This window comes from Branchiostoma lanceolatum, chromosome 2 (assembly GCF_035083965.1).
Source record: "Branchiostoma lanceolatum isolate klBraLanc5 chromosome 2, klBraLanc5.hap2, whole genome shotgun sequence".
Lineage (NCBI taxonomy): Eukaryota > Metazoa > Chordata > Leptocardii > Amphioxiformes > Branchiostomatidae > Branchiostoma > Branchiostoma lanceolatum.
This window is the reverse complement of record NC_089723.1, coordinates 35,940,139-35,964,935: the sequence shown is the minus strand read 5'-3', so window position 1 is coordinate 35,964,935 and position 24,797 is coordinate 35,940,139. Positions and strand designations below refer to the sequence as shown.

Genomic DNA, 24,797 nt, shown 5'->3' with positions numbered 1-24,797 from the left:
GTTACTGCGGGCGTGGGGACGCTCTATATCGTTGGACATTCACACTCTTTTGTTTGTTGCTATTGTTAAGCTTGCGAAGAATCGATGTCGGTGCCTTTGGCATACGGTGATCTCATTAAAAAACCCGTTTTTCAAGACTCAATCGAAGAAAGTCATCGAAGCAAACAAGAAAAACGTAAACAAAACAAGAATTTCGCCCGTGCATTTCAGCCTCTACGTCGTAATTTGCCGCGATTCGCCGTCATTTCTGACCGTATTCGACACAATATATATTCCTTTGAGTGTTTTTCCGTGAAAATTCTCCATATGTACCGTAGATAAATCATAATTTTCGCTATGAGTTCACATAAGTCGAGCCGCAACCTGCCCCGTCCCGGGCCGTCCGCCATGTTTTTAAGCTCATTGATATGCAAGGTTTTAAGCGCTGATTGGTCCGCGTCATAAAATCCTGTGCTCTGATTGGTTGACGGCAAGATGTCACGTGACCACAGGGCGGGAAAACCCCTTTACACTTCAGACGCTTCTGGTCACTAGTATACTTTATATAGATCGCATTTTGTGACGATTGAAGCAGTATTAAAGCGACCTTCGTAACAAATTGATTTTGAAAAATTAACAAAGTCTTTTCTGATCACAACATTCAGTTACTTTTCCTGGTCAATTAATTTTCGCGGTACGGTCAATTAATTTTCGCGGTACGGCCCTCCCCAAGTGGACGGCCTCTCAGTCGCGGTCTGGCGGAAACACTGCTTGTATCTATTAAATGAATATTTAAAAATAACAAATATAAAATATTTCTTTATTTATTAATGAAAAAAAATGATATTCATAAATATGATATTGATAGATTAATATAATATCAATATATATTTTTGATATTCAATATCTAAAAAGAAAAAAAAATCCATGCACGGAGACGAACCCGGATCTTCTGGGTCCGAAGGGCTTCGCGTTGCCAGATCGGCCAAGCTGCGGTACGGAACTATTCACACTGGACGTAATGCTATAACCTTACTATATGGTATCATTTATGCCGATTTTTGGTCGTTTTCTTGACGAAATCATTTTTTTTCTTCTGCAATCTTGTGGAATAGATGTAATATGGTCATTTTTCAGGATATCAAAGTCCGAAACCACAATGCAATGATATTTCCGAACAGTTGTAGCAGTTACATGCGGTCGCCGTCCTGTGTCACATGCAAATCTGCGCCGTCCTGTGTCACATGCAAATCTGCGACACAGTGTTGAACCAAGCTTCCCTGGTCCATGCTTGAAGCCTTGCTTGAAGGTAAAAGCCAGGACAATACGTTCCGGCGCGCATGCGCCGAAACGTAAAAATAAAATGTTCAGCGAAAATTCCAGCCCGTCAGTCATAAAGGTTGCCGTAACATTTATTCAATGCACACGTAAAACCCTATGTTCTGGCAAATTAATTAGCGACGCACGTCACCTGGGTAAGCATCTCCTCGGATGAATGTCGGTTTCTTCGGTGACCAATGGCATAACGTATTCTTCTCGCTGATTGGTTGCTGGTAATTGGATCATCCCTGTTCATGGCGACATGTTCGCTTTTAAATCGGCCAAGACGCGTCACATAATCTATGTTATAGAATTGTAGAATTCAACACAGAAAATAAAACTAATCCGATAATTCAACTGCTTAATTTTTTCTTGTTACAACAGATAAACTGAATCCTTGACCAAATCCAATTCTGGTGTTGCAGGTCCTTGCTAGTAAAAAGCGTCGCTTCCCGTCAATGTTTTTTATTCCTACAGTAGGGGTCATCAACGTTTGGTTTACGTTGTACCCTAGGTGTGGTTTTCCATATCTTTTCGGCGTTGTATGACACTGTTTTTAAGTTGCGTTTTCTAATCATCATTTTCTACCAAACCGAGCATCTGATCTGCCATGAACAAACAACAAACAAAAATTCTGCCGTCAAAATATTGTTTAAATCATATCCACGTGAACAGCGATTGCAAGCCGTCTTGTGTGATTCTTGTGAGATTCCATCTGTCAGGAGCAAGGAAGTTGGAGCAAGGAGGTTCATATATATAAAACCTCATTGGTTGGAGTTAGTATTTTGGGTAGTGCTAATTACTTTTTATATTCAGATGCTGAAAATTTCCAAAACTGGTAGCCGCGGCGACTGTTGGAGGGCTTCTTTTACTTGCAGCCTTATGCATTAGCACTATCATAGTGCTACGAAACTGGGCGACTGAAGGCGTAACCCAATTGCAAGCTACCGTGAAACTGTAACACAACTCAGGCTTTGCAAAAATTTCACAAGTTTTTTCTAAACGCACCGCAAATCTCTTTCGTGACAAGCTACCCGGTAACCGTGAAACTGTAACACACACAAATTCCCCCGCGACCATCCTTGGGAAACTGTGTGGTATTGAACCAAAACATCACCGCAATATTTCCTACTTTACATCGCTGTATTTCACCAACGAGAAGCAAAACTTACCACTGAATTTGAAACTACGAGTCGTTGTCATGTGGGAACCGCGTGCTCGCAGGCCGAACGCGTATATACAACGAGCTTCCTCATTGGCTCAGAGCTGACCAACCACACAATCACTTATACAGTTGAGTACCCGTGCAGCGCGCCAAGGTGTAGCCCGCCTATTGTTTGCCTTTGAAACGCCGCCGGCGCCGCGGGAGACAAAATAACCAAAAATTCCATGAAAAAATCGCAAAATAAGTAATTTTGAAGTAGTGTATGCCCCAAAAAATACTGGGGTCCTTTGGATAAATATCCAATGCACAACTAAACCAAGTTTCAGGTCCTTAGGTTCCAACACCACGGCACTGGAGGCCATATAGTGCGACTCTTGTCTGAAAATGACGAAAAAACCTTGATAAAATGATTTTAAAAACTTATATCAACAAAATTTAAAAAGGGTCTAAGGGTATACTCTTACTCTATCTGCATACCAAATTTCAGCCAATTTGGTTCACGGACGACCGAGAAGAAGCGATTTGAAGATTTGACAGGAGAAGGAGGAGAAGAAACATGACAAAAAACAATATGTTTCGTTGGCGAAACATAAAAATACATTCATCAAAAAATGTGCACACTGAGTGATGTTTGAAATTATAGTGGGACAAGACAAAGAATAAAGAGCAAAGAAAAGTTTTTATCAAGTAATATATCATCAAATAAAATGATACATGAACAATATAAACGGCACAACTTATTTATAGCTATTTTGCTATTCGTAAATCTTATCAACATGCAGACAATTCTATATGTGTGGATTCAATCATGACAACGAGCAAAAACATTCAAGTAAGCTACAATTTGAGGTATGCGTGGATTTTGTTGACTCTTTTGCACAAAACGATTTTTCACTGCGATGACAATTTTGATTGAACGTTGTAGTTTGCCATCACTTGATAATATGATCGACGATTCCCATAAAGTTCGCTTTATGACATTGATCTTCAAATAATCTAAAGTATATTGGGTGAATGTAATGTAAGTGTAGCCAATGCACAGCACGCCCAGCGGTCACAGGCAATGTCACGGCTACGTTACCTATACGAACAGAATCATGGGAAATTCATGAAGTCAGGGGGGCGACGTCGACCTTCAGATGTTCTGGTAGAGGTCACGCTCGGTCAAGCGAGGCCAATATAATTGACAAGGCCCCCCGAATCCCGGACAACTCCGTGTTTCCACCCATTTTAATCCCTGAAAGTCATTTAGTCGGGTAGGTGAGAAACTGTGAATAATTTAAGAAGTAATTTGCCGAGCTGACAGGAAGATCGAAGATCTCTTGGTGAATCTGATACATGCCGGTACCCGGCGCTAAATCCACGCTGGGAGAGTCAGAAAGTACTCGCTGCCAACAGTTTCTCTTCTTCTAGAATAATTGTCCCCCATCTCACCTCTTGAAATTTGTTTAGACTTGATATGAGAGTCTTCATTCATTCTAAATAGAGACCGATCTTTTACAGCGCTAAATCCACGCTGGGAGAGTCAGGGAGAACCATCATCTAACCTCGTGAAGTTCGTTTGATATGAGAGTCTTTATTCATTTTAAAAGTAGACCGACCTTTACGTTGCGTGCATATGATGACAGGCACATTTTTAGGCTTCACAGGTCTTATAGTGAAGGCTTAAACCAGCCAGATTGGTATAAGGCAGACCCGCTCCAAATATCGATTTTTTAGGATGGCAGTTTTTTTTTTCACTCGCCCCAGTCAGATAATCAATTTCTTCATTACCAGTAATTAAAAGGTGCTCTCCTCTGAGTAATTGTTTCTCTACTGGTTGTTTTCAGGGTTATCAATTTTTCAAATTCTATCAAGACTATCTAGGTCGGTGATGATATACACCAAGTAACTCCAAAGCGCAGGCTTGCCCGGTCGTGATACTTGTAAATGTTCTGAAGCCACAGATTCAAATCATTTTGAAACTTCGTGGCCTACGCCGAGTTGCTGTGCCGTATAGATAATAATAAGTTTATTGCAAGTTCTTGCCCGTAGGCTAATTGCAAGTACATGAATCATGGAAGGATGAACAGACGATTGGTAACAATATAGCATGTGACTTATTCTAGTTCAAATACTAACACTAAATTCTATCTTATTTGGGTTTGACTTCTTTTTTCGAGACAGTGGAAGACGAATGCTCCCACTTTTTCTGTAATGTGTGGGTTTTGTGATGTTAACAGGAGAGTAGTTTTCTTTTGTTCTGTAAACATGGAGAAGTTTGCATGGAATTTGGTGGCCTCTGTAAACAGCGCCTTTCTTTCTTGATCGTAGAACGGGCAACTTGAAATAAAATGAAAATGGCTTAACTTGAACTTTTTGGACATATCGGGCTACAGTGTATACTGAGTTCTTATGACCTGGAATGTTCACGAATGAGATCATGGTACTCTGAACTTATACATAATTTGCCTAATTATATTAACTGGGAGTATTCCTATTCCACTGTCTCGGAAAAAAGAAGTCAAACCCAATAAGTTAGAATAAAGTGTCAATATTTAGACTACAGTATTCACATGCTATATTGCTCCCCATTGTCTGTCCGTCCTTTTCGTGTTACATGCACTTGCAATTAGCCTTTGGGCAACAACTTGCCATAAGCTTTCATTATTTTGGATACGGATTTCAATAACTATCCTGTGGTCTACAGGTTCCTGCAATTTTCTGATTGGGCAGACAGACAGACGGACAGGAATACAGGCAGGCAGGCAGAAATACAGACACACAGGCAGGCAGGCAGGTAGGTAGGCAGACAGACAGAAAGGCAGACACACAGGCAGACAGAAAACCTGGCAAGCAAACAAACAAACATACATACAGGCAGATAGACAGACAGACAGATAAACAGGCAGGCAGGCAGGCAGGCAGGCAGGCAGGCAGGCAGGCAGGCAGGCAGGCAGGTAGGCAGGCAGGCAGGCAGGCAGGCAGGCCAAAACTATAATGACCTCCATTTTTCATAGAGGTAACGAGCCTTTAAACGTTCCCACCAGGTTCCTGTATTTCTCCGACTGGGGCAGCCAGCCTAGAATCAGCCGCGCCGACCTGGACGGCGGGAACCGCGTGACGCTGCAGTCCGCTAACGTCTACAACCCCAACGGGCTGGCCACGGACGGGCGGGCGCTGTTCTGGACCGACTCGCGAGTGGCGCTCGACTCGGCGGCGTCCATCGAGAAGTCGTCACTTCTGGGAGGGAACAGAACTACGGTCAACTTTCGCGTGAAGGTAAGCTAGGAAACTTTCAAAATTTTATCCAGTTGCTTGAGTAAATGTTTTTAGCGTGTTCTTATTCCCTGGATGTCTAACCTTCATCAACGACGTAGTAAGAAAACTTGCATATATTGGGGGCCCCATGACGGTCGTGTGGCCTAACGACAGGGTGTTTGGCCGAGAACCTGTTATCCCGGTTTCGTATCCTCTAACGCCACCGATGTTGTACCCTTGAGAAAAAGCACTTTGCACGGCTTTCCTTAATCCAACCAGATGTAAAAATGGGTACCTGACTCACTGAGTTGAATAGGTAAGAGGCGGTGAAAGGATAGCAACCCACTGCATATATGGCCTCAAAAAGGCTATGGGGCTACCTTTACCCTATAGCAAGCTTACTGTTATTTGTATGTGGCGCTTTTAAAATAAGTTATAAGAACTTGAGTGCAGTTTTCCTTGTCTGCCCAACAGCAAAACTACCAAAACAAAATTGTATATTCGGTTTGTTGTCACAACTTAGCTTAGATCCGTGAATATCAGCATGGTATGTTATCTTCCGCTAACGATTCTTAGTTGTTCACTTTGCACTGTAGCTATAGGCGGCGCTGCTTACAGATGCGGTGCCAAAAGCAAAGTATTTACTGCATCTGTAAGCAGCGACACCTATAGCGGCAAAGTGAACCAGTCAGAATTGCCTTGAAGAAGGTGACAGAACGTAATCGAAACGTTGGTTGAATAACACACTTGGTTGTGTACAATGAGTTTAATTATCAAACTTAGTTTAGGTATGGTTTATTGTGATACCCTTTAACCCTTTAATCTGCTAGGGTTCAGAAACAAAATGTCCCTGAGGGGTTTTCTTAGGTTGGGAAGTTTGAACAGTTCCAAAATTTGACGTGCCTGGCTATCGCAGGACTAACAACAGCTTTATTTCATTTCAAAAATGTATGAAAACGATGTGATACTGACTAAAAACTGACGGCAATCTATGGTCATATCAGACCACCAGGCGTCATATCAAAGGTTTATAAAGACGAGTATAAACTATTTTGTGACGACTCTATGGGGCCTTGAGGTCTGTCCAATTTGCATACCTCATTAAAGCCAGATCATGAAGATCTGATTGACCTAAGATTTTCACTTGAAAATGTTACAGCGCGAAAAAGCAGATTCTATGATTGTTTCAACTTGTATTGCCTACAAAAGCAAATACAGATCAATTAGCTATACCTTTTACATATACAACGTTTAATCTTTAATTGTTGTCGTTACGCAAAGTGGCGTCCTATCGGAACGAAAACTCTAGAAATGTGCTTAATTTGATGTTTGCCATAACTGCCACTTTTATCTTAAAAACCCTGTAGGGATATTCTCATCCTCATCCCCCACTATCAAGCAAGATCGCTCTGTCCATTTAACTAGACTGTGCTTTTACGTATGAAGTAATAAACCGACCAGACTCGCCATGGGTTACTGGACCAGCATGTTGCTTCCCAACACTGTGACCCTGGCGCGATTGCCAACGGATATTTGATTGAAGCTGCCTCAGCTGAATGTTTTTGAAAAAAACAAACACGTATATTCCAGACGAAATTTGCAGATTGACCTTCGATAGTTCGTTCTCTCTTATACTGGATTCATGTGCACTCTAGAAAGTGTGGAAGATGTGAAAGTGTAGTAGTGTGCAGCTGGTAGACTTTGAAATACATTCAGAACTGCACAAGAAGACCACTCAGGGACCGATAGTCTACGTCTGGTCTACGTGGTCACTGTAGACAGTGTTATTAATGCTCGTGTCAATGGGAAAAACTATACATAAGGGGGCCTCCAAAATGTTATTACATTGGCCAGGTGGTCCTTATGTAGAGGTGGTCACTTGTACACATTTGACTGCACAACACTAGTATTACTTATCGTTTGGTAAACAAAGACTATTCCAAACAATGATGAAGTGAAGTAGCAGAAAGTCACGGCGACAAAATCTTATCCCAATCCCCATTCCAAGTTCTTTTTGCCCCGAGCTAAGACCAAATAACGATGTTTAAGACGTCTCAGAAACAGGCTGCGACCCCGGAGTTGTTTGTCGTTCCACTTGACTTTTCCAACCATCGATTTCCCCGAGCCCGACGTGTTATTATCATTGATCTGCGCCGCGCGGCGCTTTTATAGACTATCCACCAGGCGGAGCAGAAATTAGATTGCTGACAGAACCATTAGACTCCGTGGAAATAGGTGTTCGAATCACGATTGACTCCCGGCAAAAAAGATACAGTAATCAGGGAACGAGACTGAAGAGAGAAATACCCCGTCTAAATCTCCCACAGCTTGAAAATTGCCACTAGGCAATACGTTTCCGGTATGAACGCAATCATCGCTCGGACCAGTTTCTCCGGAAAGGACAGGTGTAGAAATCGAAATTGACTGATTTCGGCGCGCAGGTATTTGAGCACGTAAAGGTAATACCTTCCTGGATTAGATGGACGTAGCAGGTGCCAAGGCGGACTCTTTACGGTCGGGCTCACTTAGGATGTGTGCCCACGAGCTGACCGATTTTCCAGTAAATGGAAACCGACCGATCTTCTCCCGCAAATGAAAACCGACCGAGAATCGACTGCAGGCAAGGTTAAAAGGCCTCCCTTGGAAGAGAATTAAAACTTTTTGAACAAGATTAGAAAAGTAAGTTTGCAAAGTCACCAGGAACTTTCTTATGTTTCGGTCCCAATTGGAAAAATGGGCCCTGTCGGAAAGTTCACGTTCACGGGCTGATTTTTGGCCTTTTTGGGCGTGACCCCTACGTGGCCCCGTGGGACACCTTGCGCCTGCCGGGCTATTTGGGGGCCCGACCGGGACCCTGAATCATTTTAGCCCGGACTTAAAGCCGACGCGGGAGTCGGTAACAAATTGACGCCGTGAGTTAAGCGTGCGAACACCGAGAGGTACCCCGCTGATACCCGACAGTCCACCGGGACAATTTTTTGGCTTCGGGTCCCGGCAGGGAGTACACCCCGAAGGCGCAAATTGGCGCAATTTGGAACCGAAGTATAAAGCGCGTTATTTTTTTCCCTTTCCTTTTAACGAACTTTGCATATTCTAAGTTTATCAGTTGCAAGGTAGCTATAGATCCTGATGATTAGCACTTTATGAAATGAGTACATATAAGGCCCAATCTCAATGCAAATCCGACGGATTTTCTTATCTCGGTTTGCTTCTAACATATGAAACATGTAATAACCCCTGTTTCGTCCATTGAGTCAGTTAGTCAAACGTGCCTAAGCTTGATGTTTCTAACTTAGGGAGAAGAGATGCTGCTTCAGTGAGCGTTAGTTTAGTGCCCAGAAGTGGTCAACATGGCCTTGCACTGAGCAAACTCGTTTAGAAAAAAAACTTCAAGGAGCTTTCAGCACAATAGTGCGATCCCGAACCCCCCAGGTCTATTTCGAACACTTTAGTATTTTTGACAAAGGTGTTCCAAGTAGAACATGGGGTTCTATATGTTCGATATGGTGTTCGACTGGATCGGTCTGTTATTTCCACTAGAGATTGCGACCGCTGAGCAACCAAACAGTTTACAAGTAGCTCGAAGAATTTTATATATAAAGAACAAAACATTTAACGTGTTTTGTGCCTTGTTGTCTTTTAGATAATGCGTTTGCATCGTGCATCATTTTCCGAATATAAAATCAAGAGTCACACAAATCCAGGTTTGGTCGCTCAGCGATAGCCTTCGCCAGGCTTTCCTACAGGGGTAAGAGATCGTAAAATTTGTCAAAAAAGGGATTAAATGGTCAGGAAAGTCAGTCCACTGTAAGGTTAACATCTCTCCCACTGCCTGCGAATGAAACCCTATGGTGGCCAAACTTTCCTGGCAAATATTCTCCCTATTGCCGGCATGGTTAGTCTGGTAGAGACTAGCTCAGCAATGCCTCAGCAATTGCCGTCAAGTGAAAGCAAAAGAGAACATGACGGAATAACTGCTTGTAAACCGGTTGAGCCTACAATAATCCTGGAGAGGATTCACACCCTTGAGCTATAAGAGACCGGTTATAGGCGGGCTTATGTCTTTAAGTCCCGTTTCAAAGGACACAGCACGGAAAGTCGTCAGATCGATCTTATTGATCCACCGATGACTACAACAACACTCATCAGATGAACAACAATCGGCAAGGCTAAGATGAGCTGGACCTAACGTGTCGGGATTAGCTTATAGACTTGCGGGAATATTTGATACAACTGAAGGTTCTCATGCAAAAATATTTGGGATATGTACATGACACAGAAATGTCTATCATGATACTGCCACACTAACTCTTGCTACCAGTACACTCACAACGCAGATGTATGTATTTGATTCTTCGCGTTGGAGTGTCTAGAAAGCCATGACAAAGCCGGATTTGTACGACCTTGCAACTCAATGCTCTTGAATATTAGTTACAATTATCAATGTACTACATATGTAATATTCAGTACGGGAGTGCTGATTACCATCATGTCATACGTTTACATCGTGCATTATATTCCTATCATCTGGTTATGAAAACAAGAGTCACACAAATCCAATTTTGGTCGCTTAACGCTCTCTTAGCGATCGCAACCTTTAGTGGAAAGAGGGTACTAGTAAACTACTTGATATCTTGTTAAGGATATAACGCCGTCTTGGGGGATACTTGTGTGGCTTTATGCGCCTCTGTCCCAACGCTATTTGCCTCGCGTGTTCGCTATGTGCAAGGTGAAGGCTATAAGGACTCGACAGACTCGTAAAACAGATGGTGTTTGGGTTTTACACTGATGTGTAATCAAGGCGTCTGCCTCCCCTGAGCATGATTCCAACACGTTCATAACCTCGCGGCAGTCGTTCCTCCGCCCATTCTCATCATTCTATGAAATTAATAGACTTGTGTGAAGGGATGTCCCTGTAGCTCATGATAGCAGCCTCGCAGTTGAGCTTCTGGTTCCGGTGAACTGGGAGATCCCGGTTCAAATCCTGGGACGGGTATCTCGGTTGGGGCTGCACCTGTCTTTCGGAAAGATTCATTTTTGTATGCGATTGATAGATTTGTCTGAGGGCATTTCTCTGTAGCTCAAGCCTCACAGCATAGCAGCTTCGCACACGAGCTTCTGATTCTAGTAAACATAGATCCAGGTTCAAATGCTGGGAAGAGCATCTCGGTTGAGGCTGAACCCGTCTTTCGGAAAGGTTGGGGTAACCGGGTCCCGTACACGAATTGACATTGAATTGAAATAAAACAGTCTACCTGGCTCAGTGCTACTCAGTATTCCCCTCATATGTTTTGATATATGGCTGAAAAACTCCTATATCGATCCCACGCGGACTGTTTCTTATTCTATTATTTTATTTTCATAACTTTTTTTCCTTTCCATCATTATGACTGTATAATGTTAACCTTCGTTGTACATGCATGCCCTATCGGGCTAAGTACAGACATACGAATAGAAAAGTCATGATAAAGTCATGTAGTGATACCGACAGGACTTCTGATAATTAATCTAAAACATTGGTTCTAAAACTAATCTGCTACATAGGGTCGGCTTCTTCTCGCCTCTTTGTGATGTTCAAGATATAGGTTAAGATGGGTTTGCTTAATATAGTATGGTAAAACGCATAGTATAGTATTCTAAAAACGCATAAAAAATGAACTCTTTTCAGAATTAGGCATTGATTTGCCAAATAGCAGTTACTAGACCAGTGTCATTTGCTTAAGACAGATGCTACTTGAAACGTCTGACCGTTTCAAAAACTGTATCCAATTGCTTGAGTAACTGCCCTTTGGCGTATCTTATTACCTGGATGTCTAACCCTCATCGACGTGGCCATAGATTTAAAACGTGATAACGTTACTATACTAAGATCAAAATGACTACTATATGTATTTTCCGCATCAGGTGCCATTCGGAATCACACTGGGCGACGATTACGTGTTCTTCAGCGATTGGGACGCGCGGGCGATCTTCCGCGGCAACATGCGCAACGGGGACATCGTCTCCGTCGTGAAGAACATCTCACATCCGATGGGGCTGCAGTACTACAAAGGACCGCAATACGTCGACCTGACAGGTGCTTCATAAGTGTAATTAGCTAGAGTCGAAGAGCTTCTTGTGTCAGCTTGAAACATTCTTCTGAGTTTGTAAATCACATTAAGGTTAATCCAAACTGTTCGCCAACTCAAAAATGATTGATATCACATAAATATTCGATTGAATCATTCAGTCTTCTGGACACGTGACTTCATGCACGTGTGACGTCAGCAATGTGTCAAAGGTTGCTGGAAGTCGATATCTCCCCCCGTCCCGATTACTTTGATTTCATCTTTAATATCGGCTTTTCTAATATTTATCTTCTTCATCATATAGACCTTTTCGTATAGACCTTTACAATTTCTATACAATTTTCTAGTTGAAAAAACAAACTAACTTTGCCTGTGAAATAAAGCAAAATGCATACGACATAGACACCATGGAGACTACATGTATGTGTGTTTTATCTGTGTCCAGCTCGGAACCCATGTGACACCAGCGACTGCAGCCACATCTGTGTACCCACCCGCGGGGGCTACCGCTGCCAGTGCCCGGATGTAGGAGGGTTGGTACTGACCGACGACGGGAAGAGATGCGTAGGTATTTACGACACCAATCACCTTACCTTTACGCAAGTCAACCCTACCGTCGTAAGTACTGAAGTTGTCTTCTTAATTAAAATCAGCGTGTAAATGCTGGTGGGTAAAGCTGTAACGTTATATATTCTTATTCAGATGTTTGATTTTACTAGAATGCCTTGTAATTGACTACCTCCGTGAAAACGAAGGTCTCGTGATCAGTGTTGGTGTGTTTGTTTGTTTGTTTGCTTGCTTGTTTGTCTTGTTTGTTTGCTTGTTTGTCTTGTGGTGTGCTTCCGCATGTGACTATTGGAGAGCAGCGGCATGTAAGGCGGAAATGGTGTAATAGGATTCTTGGAGAATTGGATGCATGATTTTGCAAGATTTTGCATTTATTGTCATACACATACAGAACCCGACAACTTCCTCCTCGTGGCCGACTACAACGAGATACGCATGCTCTCCTTCGACACCCGTGACGTCACCGCCTATCCCATCATCCAGTTGGACGGCGCGCTGAACATCGTGGCCCTGACCTATGACCCGGAAGAGAAGTTCGTCTACTGGAGCAGCGTGAACACGGGCATGGTCTCGCGGGGTCGACTGACGGGGGAGGAGATATCTTACGTCAAGCTGTTTGGAGGGGGCATAGACGGCATGGCGATCGATGTGGATGGGAGAACCTTATACTGGTCGGACGGGATCGCGGGGACCATTGAGATGCTTGACCTGGGCACATTTGCCCACAAGGTGGCGGTGAAAGATGTAGATAAACCGCGGGCCATTACCATGGACCCCATCAGAAGGTAAAAAAAAGCAACTTCGTTCGGCGAAGAATTGTGTGCTCTTTGATTCAATTTAGATAACAGGTAGAGTGTTACATTACAAGCGCTACTATTGTCCTTTCCAATTTTTTGGGGGGAAATGAAGATCAAGTTTGGTCTATTCCTCTAGAAAAAGGATGTAAAGGATGTAAAGAAACGATTATGGAACCAATAAATCTTAGCTTCAGGCTAGATTGACAGAATTAAAATCTACACTAATTCGAAGCTCTGCTGCAGTACTATAACAAGCCACTACGGGTCCAAAAATCTTATCATTTCGAAGTCTTATCAAGAATTACTCACACACTAAATATCAACCCAATTCCACCCAGGTGATCTTTAGTATCTTGTTCACACACACAAACAGACCGTCTAACAGGCAGACAGACAAAAATACAGACACGCACATCCGAAAACATAACCTTTCCGGTGAAGGTAACAACTTGAGAATACATAAATCAATGTAATGTCTTAGTATATCACTCTGTTCAAAGTCTAAATGAATCGATTCATTTCTAGCTACCTGTTCTGGTCGGATTGGGGGAAGGAGCCTAAGATCGAGCGGGCCTCCCTGTCCGGTGGGAACCGGACCACGCTGGTCGGCAGGGACCTGGAATCGCCGAACGGCCTGGCGGTGGACGCCGACGAGGGAAGGCTCTACTTCGCTGACGGAACGCTCCGGAAAATAGAGTCCATTGCCGTAGAAGGTACTTCCCACAAACCTTTGTGTGCTGTGATGAACAGTTTTGTGTATTCATCTGTTTAAACCAGTTTTTATCTTTGAAAAGACTTTACCTTTCTCTAAAATGCGACCAAATTTTGCTTTGAGGAAAATGATGCACAATAAAAAAGTGAGATTTTAAATGATATCCAAACAAAACGTTCAATGATTCGATTTTTTATAAATGGAATTCGTTGAGTAAACTTTTAATTTTAGTCGCTCAGTGGTCATGCAATGGTCTCAGCCTCTGGTGGAAAGGGGATGGCAATCATAGACGAACTTGTCGTTTTGGGTAATAGTCGAGTGGCATGGCTGAATAATTGTGAAAATTTGTCTAAAAGCACCAAATTTGGCACACATTTGAATATAGATATGGAGACATCTCAAATTTTGCTCAGAATCAACTTAATGATATTTTGGGCCATTTTTATACCAAAGAATTATATTTTAGGCTCCTCTGCCCTGGTATTGAAACTAAACGATCTGCAATTTAGTATGGGCTGAATATGCAATATGCCTACTGGACTTTTGTTTTGGGATTTTCTAGGTGGGAATCGGCGAGAGGTGACGTCCATATCTCAGAAGATGGACCACATCTACGGCCTGGCGAAGGTCGGCCCCGCGCTGTTCTACTCCGACTGGAAGACTCAGTCCGTGGCCATGACGGATCTGGTGACGGGAAGGATAGACAAGGTCATCACGGACCTCATCAGACCCACGGAGATACACGCTCATCATCCCAAGGAGCTGAAAGGTAACAGTTAAGTTTGCTGATTCTGCATTTTCCCACTGACTCTGTTAAAGCAACAGACATAAACATAGCAATTAATTGAAAACTCCTCCGCCTTACCAGCTTCACTATATTCACATCACTGTCACCAAGACAAACAAGCAAACAAACAAACAAACTGAATACCTTCATTTTAACGGAGGTAACAATACCTTTCGTGTAATAGAGGTATTGGTCGGTATGACATTACCTTCATATAGAAAAATTATACTGTCAACTAAACAACTGTTCTTAAGAGCCGATTCTGGCTGTATAAAGTTTTTACACAATTCGGATATCAAAGTTACAGTCTTCGTATATCATAATTATACTAAAGACTTTGATATTCATATTTTCTGATTTTTGGTACAGATTAGCAAAGATTTTATGTATTTGTTTTGTTTTCCGTAGTGTCCGGGATGTGCGCTACTGGCCGGTCACCGTGTTCGCACACCTGCGTGTCTGTACCGGGAGGAGTCAGGTGTGCATGCCCAGTGGGCATGAGGGTCGCAGCCGACAGAGTCACTTGCGTAGAAGGTTCGAAAACAGTAATGAAGTCGTTCTCATTTTGAATATCAACATTTTGACGGAGGTGGGCGGGGCCATGTAATCGATCTAGTAGCGCCGGCGTCTCGAGCTCTGTCTACGACAGTCACATGTTAAGTAAGAATTAGGAAAGCGTTTTCGTGAACCATATGATGAGGATGTAGAAGACTTTCATTTCAATCGGAGCATTTTTGATTTTCAAATTTCATCCGTTTTCATTTTGTATATTCAAGAGACACAACTGAATATTTCACTTCCACTAAATAAGATACTTCCACACCGAGCAATGACGTCACCACTAGCCTCAACGAGATCTCCACCAACTCTATTGAAACGACCACATTACTGGACAAGACAGGTGAGTACAAGGTGCACTTTGTATCTATGTCACATCATCTTGACGAGCAAGTTCCTGTAGGTTTGTTCTTTGAAAGTATCTATGGCATTTGACCATTACGGCCCCGATTCCGCTTAACGGCGATTGCGCTGCGCTCTCGCTGCGACCTAAATCAAATTTTTCGAACCTTTGATCTCATAATTGGAATATCATGTACAACGTTAAGGTATGACTGAAAAGACAACAAAACCATCAAAGCGTAGAAAGATTCGTTTTCTATAGTTCATTAATTGCTCTGTTAAATATGAGAGCTCGCGGCGAGAACGCCGTCCTAGTGGACTGGGGGTATAAACAATACCATCTAATTCATCAAATCCAACCGTTTGTCTCAATGGAATAAGCCTGTCAATGGTTCCAACTGCGTTTGCACATTCAGCAAGATGAGTTGTGGGTCACGATATGTAAAAGGTGGAGGCCCCTTATTGTGAACAGTTCTTGTTCAGACCTCATAATGAATGATAACGTATTATGTTCATGTCTCAGTGGCCCTCAACCTTTGACACATCACCCACAATACATCTCACTGGGCATGCGCAGTTGGAAGCATTAAAAGGCTTATTCGAGTGCATTTTCGAACGTGAATCTTGTTTTGTTGATTTCTACCTAGGAACGCCGGGCCCCATGCTGGTCTGCCCGCCTGACGTCACGAAGGAAGTGCCGAGAGCGCCGGTTATGATCACGTGGAAGCAACCACGACTGGTGGGGAACGGGGCCATCCTGATGGCTGAATGTTCCAGGTAATGGTATGGTCAAAATTGGAAAAAGGGGCCCCGCCGGGTAGATACGGGCTGTTAACTTTCGGGCGTGGCCCCTACGTGGCCCCGTGCGACACCCAGCGGCTAATGGGCTATATTTGGGCACAGTTGGGCCCCCGGATTTTTTAGACTCGCAGTTAAAATCAACCTGGGACCCGGCGACGAGAAATAAAAACACTGTAATCTTATCGTGAAAGCACCGAGACGTACCCCAACGGTAATGTTAGCATAGCTGTTGTCTTATAAGCTTCGAAATTCATATACTCTACCTACACCAATGGTATGTAGGTGTCATAGATATAATTTTCGACCTACTGTCACAATTTGCAGGAAACCCGGACTTTTCTACAGAGGGAGCACCTCGGTCACGTGCTGGGTCGTGGATTCAAAAGGAACCAAGAACACCTGCAGGTTTAACGTCAGCATCATCGTCAAAACAGGTAAAACAAAAGATCACTCAGTCACGTTTGGGACCGCATTCTTAAGAAGTAGAACGTAATTATTACATTGATTTTTGCTTCATAGTTGTGAATTTGTTACACTCCTGTACGTTTGGGACCGCATTATGAATGATGTTCCCTGTGAGTGTATATATTATGCAAGGTATTTATATATGCCTGTCACAATCTTCACTTTCTGTAATATGTGCCACTCTGTGGCACAGACACACTAAAAACGATACCTGAACAAAATGATAATGACGTATTCAGAGTTGTTGATACCAACTTTAGACTCTGTCTTACAACAAAGGCAAACAGGTCGGAAATTTGATTAACTGTCAATACAATGTTATGCATTTCACAGTCGAATGTCCGCCTGTGCTGTCCACGACCAATGGGAACTACACCTGTAAGATCGCCAAGACAGGGAAGCAGCGGTGCCGGATGGAGTGTCAGGAGAGGTTCTCGCCTTATCCTGACGCCAAGTTCACGTGCACTCCTATGGGAGAATGGAGGGACCCGATACCTCTTTGCATAGGTAAACATAAAAGACAATGTAATCTTTAATTGACTTTGAGTTGAGCTTGAGTAAAGGTTTCTCCTAAAATCCCCTTTTTATTACAGACATGTTATGATTGATACGTAGGCACTTGAAATAAGCAACAGCGAATTTGACAAGTGTACGTAGTTTTTGTATAAATTGTATAATATTGATAATCAGTTACATATGGTTAGCGTTGGGACTTTCTGTAAATGTCATTTCGTGTAATTGTATTTTTTATTTCCTTTTGGTCAATAGGTGACGTCGAAAGACCGAAAATGTTTCGCCGACTGATATCCTTCTTCCTGCCTGTTCCGTGTCAGAGCATTTCCTCAGTTCTGCCTCTGGACATCACCGGTAAATTACTCAACTACATCGTGCCACTTCAGCCGTGCAAGCCTCTGTCTCAGGACGCAAGCTGTCTCTCAGTCAAGGCTTCCTGCAGTGCTGGATATATCGCTAGGAGGCGCAGGCAAGCCGGTCCGCCAAAAAACGGCGTGGCAGTGAACATGACTGTCACGATAAACGCACGACAAGACCCGATGAGGCTTAGAAAAATAGAAAATTCGACGACAGAAAGGATATTGAGGCTCTTGAGAACTGGAAACTTTAGCTATGACAACGGGAACAGAGTCTATAGGATCGACGCCGATGGAGTGGTGGTGTCTGACGTAAACGTGCTGTGTGATTATGGGAGAATGAAGATCAGTAAAGGATGTGGTAAGATGACATGGTCCGTTGAAATGGCAAAGATTAATCCCCCCCCCCCCCACACACACACACAAATTGACCAACTCCAATCTTTGTTATACAAGGAATGGACAAGTTGCACCGCTTCTTCAATCTCTTCCTCTTCTGTTCCAAACCCATAAGATCAATGACCTGGACCAGACGTCTGTCACCATGGCTACTGCTAAGTAGCAGACACCCAGTGGTGTTTGATTACACGATGTAGCAAGTGGTAGGAAAGAGCTGGAGGGGCTGGTCACCATATATACATCAATGTGTTTGAGTAAGAGTAAACAGAGAAGTACGTTAATTAAGGTTAGACATCCAGCTAATAAGACACGCCATAAATAGTTACTCAAGCAACTGGATAAAATTTTGAAACAGTCAGCCGTTTCAGACAGCATTCGCTGACGAAGTCACTGACGAAAGACAGCGGATGCTGTCTGAAACGTCTGACTCTTTCAAAATATATCAAGTAACTGAGTAACTATTTTCGGCGTAAACAGAGCAGTATCTTGTTAGGATATACCATCTGAAGATAACCATTATGTATTTACCTGCAAATGTTGTGATGTTCTTTTGCCAACAGTGAGGTGTCCGTCCGGTACGTTTTACAACGAGACCGCCAACCTGTGTCAGTACTGCGTGTTGAACAACTACCAGCCGAACCCGGGCCAAACGTCCTGCCGACTCTGCCCCTGGGGCACCGGCACCGCGGGGGTCGGGGCGTTCGACATCAAACAATGTCAGTACTAGGTTTACTTTAATATAGTAGGTATCTTACTGGACCCGCGGCACGTTGGTGGCGTCGCTGCGACCTATGTTGGATTTGTGTTACCTCTGGCTTTACAATAGGAACATTATGCATTTTTTTCATCACACTATATCGCAACATGGTGACAAGCACCATATGCCATAATCGCAGCCAAAAGGGCATGAATTGCTTTGTAATGTACGTAATTTACAGCTATTTGTAACATTTTAGGATAACAATATTAAAAGATTGACTGTTGAAATTGATACGGTTACACCGAATCTGTTTCAAATCCACTAATAATCTAAGATCCTCGTGTAAACATATTTCTTCAGGTGATAGAAGCAACCTCCCCGCCACAGAGAGACCGCGGAACTCCGAGAACACCATCCCGACCTACCTCCTCAACAACAAGGGCCCGGGAGTCCTGCTCTTCCTCTACATCGCCGCCGGGTGTGTGGGCTTCATTCTCCTGTCAGCCGCGCTGGCGGCCATCTGTTATCCTCCCTCCATGGGCGACCCCAACAGCAGGTGTACCAACGACAAGAAGAACGAGATGGTGGGGAACTGCGTGCAGCCGAGCATGACGACACTGACCCGCAAGAACAGGGCGTTCGGCTGGGACGACGAGGGGGAAACAACCGACAACAGGGAAAAGGACCAGTCCACGTCGACTTTCCAGACGGGGAGGAAGTGGCGGGAGGGCGGGAAGTCGTCTCAGTTAGAAGGGGCGCCCTCTCGCGACGTAAACTTGTATTACAACGAAACGCAGAGGTCGCAGAAAGTGACGTATCTGAAGCAGAACAACTTTTGACTGTGTTGATGTCTGGTGCATAGGGGGGAATCTGACGATAGGACAGTTGAGACCAATATGAAGAGCAGCCTTTAGAAAAAGGTCTGTCAGAGAAAGGAGATTGATATATCAAAATTACTCAGCCGAATTGGTACAAAAATGTAGTATGATCAGAATACTGTGGAAACGATGTGTGAATATCGCAATCAATTATCAAATGGCAATAAGTCGTTTCCATGGATACGGTTTCCTTGGAGTTGGAGCCTCCCCATGTGAAGCGTAACGTTAAGATGTGCATTTCATCGATGGATCCAGATGACGCCAAAGAGCATTTCTATAACTCTTGCATACGTAGAATTAGATTGAATAATCAACGCGTTGAGAATCGTTCTTGCAATGGGATGATGTTGACGATAGGGTGGTTTTATGTCTCATGATGTAACTTTGTATATCTTACTGAATTTACGGCCAGGAAATTCAACATTTTGTCCGTACATGTCCGCCATTTTTCGGAGCTGTGGACTAGTGAAACTGTTCGTCCAGCGACCGTGCCATGCTGACTATGTCAATACTATAGATAAAATGATTGTGATCCAGCAAGGCGTCCGTTATGTGTACAGACCCCAGGTAATTGTGTTCGAAGGTGTCCAGGTATCTTAAGCCCCAGTTACACATAGCTGAACTTAGCTCCCTACCAGACCGGGAGAAGTCCGACCAGTTTTAGATTAAGAGTAAAATTTGACTCCCAAACACACCCTGACCACTACTGGCTTACTTCCAACCACCAAACAACCACCAGCCAACTCCCAACAATGCATGGTTTGGGGAAGGTCGGGAGGCCATGTTCGGCTATGTGTAATGAGGGATTAAATTTGCCAAGGCATCAACCAGTTTCTGATAATCTACATATTAAGGTCATAATTTACTCCAATGCCCTATGCAACAGCAACTGAGTAATCGTCTCCGGTATCAGTTATCATTGCAGCTGTGGACATAATATCATAAATGTTGGGGCGACAGATCTAGAAGTCAATGTTTAACCCTATCCAGGCTGGGGGGGGGGGGCTAAAAGTGCCCGCGCCAACTTTGACATCGTATTACTGCCGAACGATGTATGCTAGGACAACCAAACTTGGTGACTTTTCCTAAAATTTTGTTGGCAACAATTTTATAATAATGGTTTAAGTTTATAATTTTTTCATGTTGCCATGGCAACGGGTGTCTGACTGGCATTTAATGCAAAAATCATTAATATTTTGAAAACAATGATATTTCTCAGGTTTTCTTGCACAACTACACTAGTTTTACTTCATGTATAACATAACATGAAATTAGATGTAACTTTCCTGATTTAATATTCATAATTTATGCTAATTTGATGACGTAATCAGCCAAAATCCAAGATGGCGGACTATATCACTATTTCAGGTATCAGCAGGCTTTTTCGCCCTTAAAATCGTCAATACCTGACATTTTCTTTATCAGAAACATTTAGATTAACGTTTTTAGTCTATTTTCAGCGTCCTTTGGGGTCATAAGTGGATAAAAAGGATTTTTAAAAATTTCAAAATGGCCGATCCAAGATGGCGGATCCCAAGGGATCGCTAACAACACATGACGCCATTCTATGACGTCATTTTGACGTCAACGTACCTACACATTGACGTTGTATGTCTTTGCCTACCTTAAAATGAATGATACAAACCGTTTTGTTTAATTCCTTTAGATATTACGGGAATTCCCTATTTAGCCAATAAAATCACATCGATGACGTCATAATTACGTCATATTACTTCATTACGTCACCAAAATTACAGGATTATAAAACTACAAATTTGGTGATGATACATCATACCGTTCGGAAATTATGAGGGGGGGGGCGAATCAGCCCCCCCCCAGTCCCAGATATACCAAAAAAGCCCAGTCTGGATAGGGTTAAGGTAATTATATGTATAGGCTTAGTTGATTACACACCCACCCCTGGAAGTTAATATGGCCACGGAAGCTTAGCGGCTGCATGTTATCAAGTGTGTTTTAAAGTTCGCTTTGACATTTTCTGGTCAGATTCATCGATATTGGTAACCAAAAAGGGCTTTTTTTGTGCAGAGGACTTAGCGCAAACCTTGAATTTGAAGAAAACGAAACTATTTCTAGTGCTTCAAACTAAAACGATTAGGGTGAGTTTTCGTCATAAATAGAATTCAAACACATTTGCGTTATGGTTAAGTGCGAACGAATGTCACAAAGGGCCACAGGGCAGTTGAGTATCTAAAATCATGTTGCGTTGATGACTGTACATGTATATAGTAAAATTCGACAATCCTCAAGCGACCGTGTATATACAAGCAAATAGAAAATTTCTCACAATGAGAACCCACCGAATGTACATTGAAATGGCCAAGAGTGATTAGCTCTGGTTCTTACTGAATAAAAATACGTTGTTTTCTGCTTACGGTTGTTCGCGTACATTGATGGGTGACCATGTACTTATACAAACATATTTAACAGGTGTAGCTTGTTGCTATAATAGCTTTATATATGTTCTAAATGGCTTCTCATGTGGCCCACTTGGTATGTTCACTACGTGACAGGAGTATGCGGATGTGTATGTGAACACTAGGCGGAGAATGTGACCTAATATCTTTTTTGACATGAAGGGGTCATACTCACAAATTTCCGTGACAATCACTACACACTAGCTGTCTGTATCCTTGGGTAGAGATGTCCCTGTAGCTCAACTGGTAGCAGCCTCATAGTTAAGTCCCGGTTTCAAAATGGTTTCTGAATTAGAGACCCTAGATTCAGTCCCGGGTCAGGGCATCTCAGTTAGGACTGCACCCGTCTTTTCGAATGAATGTAATATGGGGGGGTCCCGTGTTCGAGAAGGTTCATCGAGCAGCTTAAATGGGAAGGGGTGAATCCTGTAATGATATACCCTGCTACTGAAACAGCAATGAAACCTGCTGACTGTAAAATTAGAACTACGCACTACAAGGTGAACAACAACAACGAACCATTAACACCATGTCACGACGGGCGGCATTGTCAGGCCTTAAATGAGCGAATTGGCCAAAATGAAAATAAAAAAGCTCATACTTTAGAAGGACAATGAAGGATACGTAAGAATACCACAAGAAACATTATAACAGCTTGCGTTTAGACCAGACGCACTGGCTGACCCACACCAATTGTAAAACCTTTTTTGGCTACAGCAGTACGTGGACATCGAACCACTCCCTTACCCAAAGCGTTATTCTGTGAAACTTCAGATGCCATATTTCACACATTAGAGCGTTTGCTAGAATGCAAAACAACTCTAAGCCTTATGAGTTATCACGATTTGTAGTAATCCAACCATGCTAGCACATACACAGAGTGAAAATTAGTGTATTGATGTTTTGTGCCGGCCAAAACAACAACAAAAAAGGGGTATGAAATATCAACTTCTTTTCAAATAGTTCAAATCCAAATGCCATCTTGGAATTTTAAGATTAAAAACAGACATTGTATTTGGCGTATTTATCCCTTTGAAAAACGATCTGACAACTCTTGTTACAGTTATCCTATTCTATTGACGTCTATCATGTACGTGCAAACTCCCCTGTGTATATATATCTATATGAAGTTACTGTCGGAGATGAAGTATAAGTTACAATATTACTGCTATTACAGAATACTTGATAGGGTGCACAACATGCTTTATAGCATTACATGACATCATCATTATTCTGGCTGGCTCTATGGATGCCGTCTGACTGCCATTTTACTGCCAATGTCATTTAAGCCACCAATAGTCCTCAGCACTGCAGTTTGTAACGTAGTATACGGAGCAGAAACCTGGCTTACCTACGGATTAGCCAAATTATCCACAGAAAAGAGTCCTCTGGAACTGATATGCTATGAGCGCTGTTACTGACCGTCCAATGCAATACGTAAGGTAATCATATTTTTAGGCATTTCCAACCTTATTTAACATTAGCTTTATGAAGAAACACAGCAACTTCACCGTGTCCGTTTTCTACACGGGACGACAGAATGTTCAGCTGCCAAGTAGATTGACCCATGATCCAGACCGACAGTTTTTGTTATCACAGAGCCGGGCGCCTCCATCTCCCCACTTATCAAAACATACCTTTTTGTACTACAGTATGCGGCTCCCTGCAAGTATGGACAGGGTCACATAGTATGGCAATGGTCGCTATTCTACAAATCTTCATCGATCAGGGATAATGCCTCGCCTACCTCCGGCTGAGGGATTTACCTGCAAAGAAGACGGCGACATGCAAACAGATCAAACCGACACATTATATACATAGCTAGACTAGCAAGTAAAATTGCCTTACCTCATACTGTACAAGGGAACCTCTATTTAACTTTTATTACTTGGTCAAGGTGTTATTTAAAGCGGTTTGCAACTGTATAAGAACAACTTAGCCCAAATATATGTGTGGTATATTTTACCAAAATTGCTTTATCAACCATATATGCGTGATGAGAAGAGAACTAATCCACATAGCCGTCAGTGGCAAAGCACACATGTCCGATCTGCCCTTGTGTATTACTATTAACCAGCTGCCACTATGGTTTGGGTTTCCGATCTCCTGCCCTTCAACGTTCTCTGCGAGCCTCTGTCACAAAAATAACAAAGTCAGGAAATGAGGTGATGACTCGCCATTCAACAGTGATTGACTGTCAGTCTTTTATCATGGTTCATAACTAGAGAGATTTAACATTGACCTGCATATCCAATAACGCCAATAAAACTAGTAGATCTAAAGCGAGTTGTTGATTTTAGCTCCCTCTTACCACCAGTCTACCTCAGAGGACATCCTCTACGTCCACAGTGCATGCATGTGGTGAAGAATGCAACGATGTTTCAAGAGACTACGAATCTGTGTGCTCAATTTGACAACATCCGAATTCACAACATACAAGAGTCCTTGAGCAGGCAATGGCAGAGAAAGAGATAGAGAGATAGAGAGATAGAGAGTGAGTGAGTGAGTGAGTGAGTAAGTGAGTGAGGGAGAGAGTGAGAGATTGAGTGAGTGAGTGAGTGAGTGTGTGAGTGAGTGAGTGAGTGAGTGAGTGAGTGAGTGAGTGAGTGAGAGAGAGAGTAATAGAGGGTAGAGAGAGGAAGGACTGTATGAAAGACAGTAGTTATACGCTACCATTTCCCTCTTGCTATATGTACTTGGAAACTGGTAGAAAGA

At 42.8% G+C, this 24,797-nt stretch overlaps 1 protein-coding gene across 1 annotated transcript in view; it reads left to right on the top strand.

Annotated features, from left to right (window-relative positions):
* The window catches only part of LOC136428873 (low-density lipoprotein receptor-related protein 5-like), a 78,692-nt gene extending 56,655 nt beyond the window's left edge, over nucleotides 1-22,037 (top strand). Inside the window, exons 6-20 of the mRNA XM_066418682.1 lie at nucleotides 5,494-5,725; nucleotides 11,609-11,780; nucleotides 12,218-12,340; nucleotides 12,731-13,124; nucleotides 13,662-13,849; nucleotides 14,411-14,617; nucleotides 15,044-15,169; nucleotides 15,447-15,536; nucleotides 16,183-16,312; nucleotides 16,661-16,770; nucleotides 17,135-17,308; nucleotides 17,570-18,031; nucleotides 18,630-18,785; nucleotides 19,130-20,621; nucleotides 21,521-22,037. Of these exons, the coding sequence (XP_066274779.1) occupies nucleotides 5,494-5,725; nucleotides 11,609-11,780; nucleotides 12,218-12,340; nucleotides 12,731-13,124; nucleotides 13,662-13,849; nucleotides 14,411-14,617; nucleotides 15,044-15,169; nucleotides 15,447-15,536; nucleotides 16,183-16,312; nucleotides 16,661-16,770; nucleotides 17,135-17,308; nucleotides 17,570-18,031; nucleotides 18,630-18,785; nucleotides 19,130-19,608 (3,043 nt within the window). The 3' untranslated portion in view covers nucleotides 19,609-20,621; nucleotides 21,521-22,037. The remainder of the gene's footprint in view (nucleotides 1-5,493; nucleotides 5,726-11,608; nucleotides 11,781-12,217; nucleotides 12,341-12,730; nucleotides 13,125-13,661; nucleotides 13,850-14,410; nucleotides 14,618-15,043; nucleotides 15,170-15,446; nucleotides 15,537-16,182; nucleotides 16,313-16,660; nucleotides 16,771-17,134; nucleotides 17,309-17,569; nucleotides 18,032-18,629; nucleotides 18,786-19,129; nucleotides 20,622-21,520) is intronic.
* Nucleotides 22,038-24,797: the final 2,760 nt, after the last annotated feature.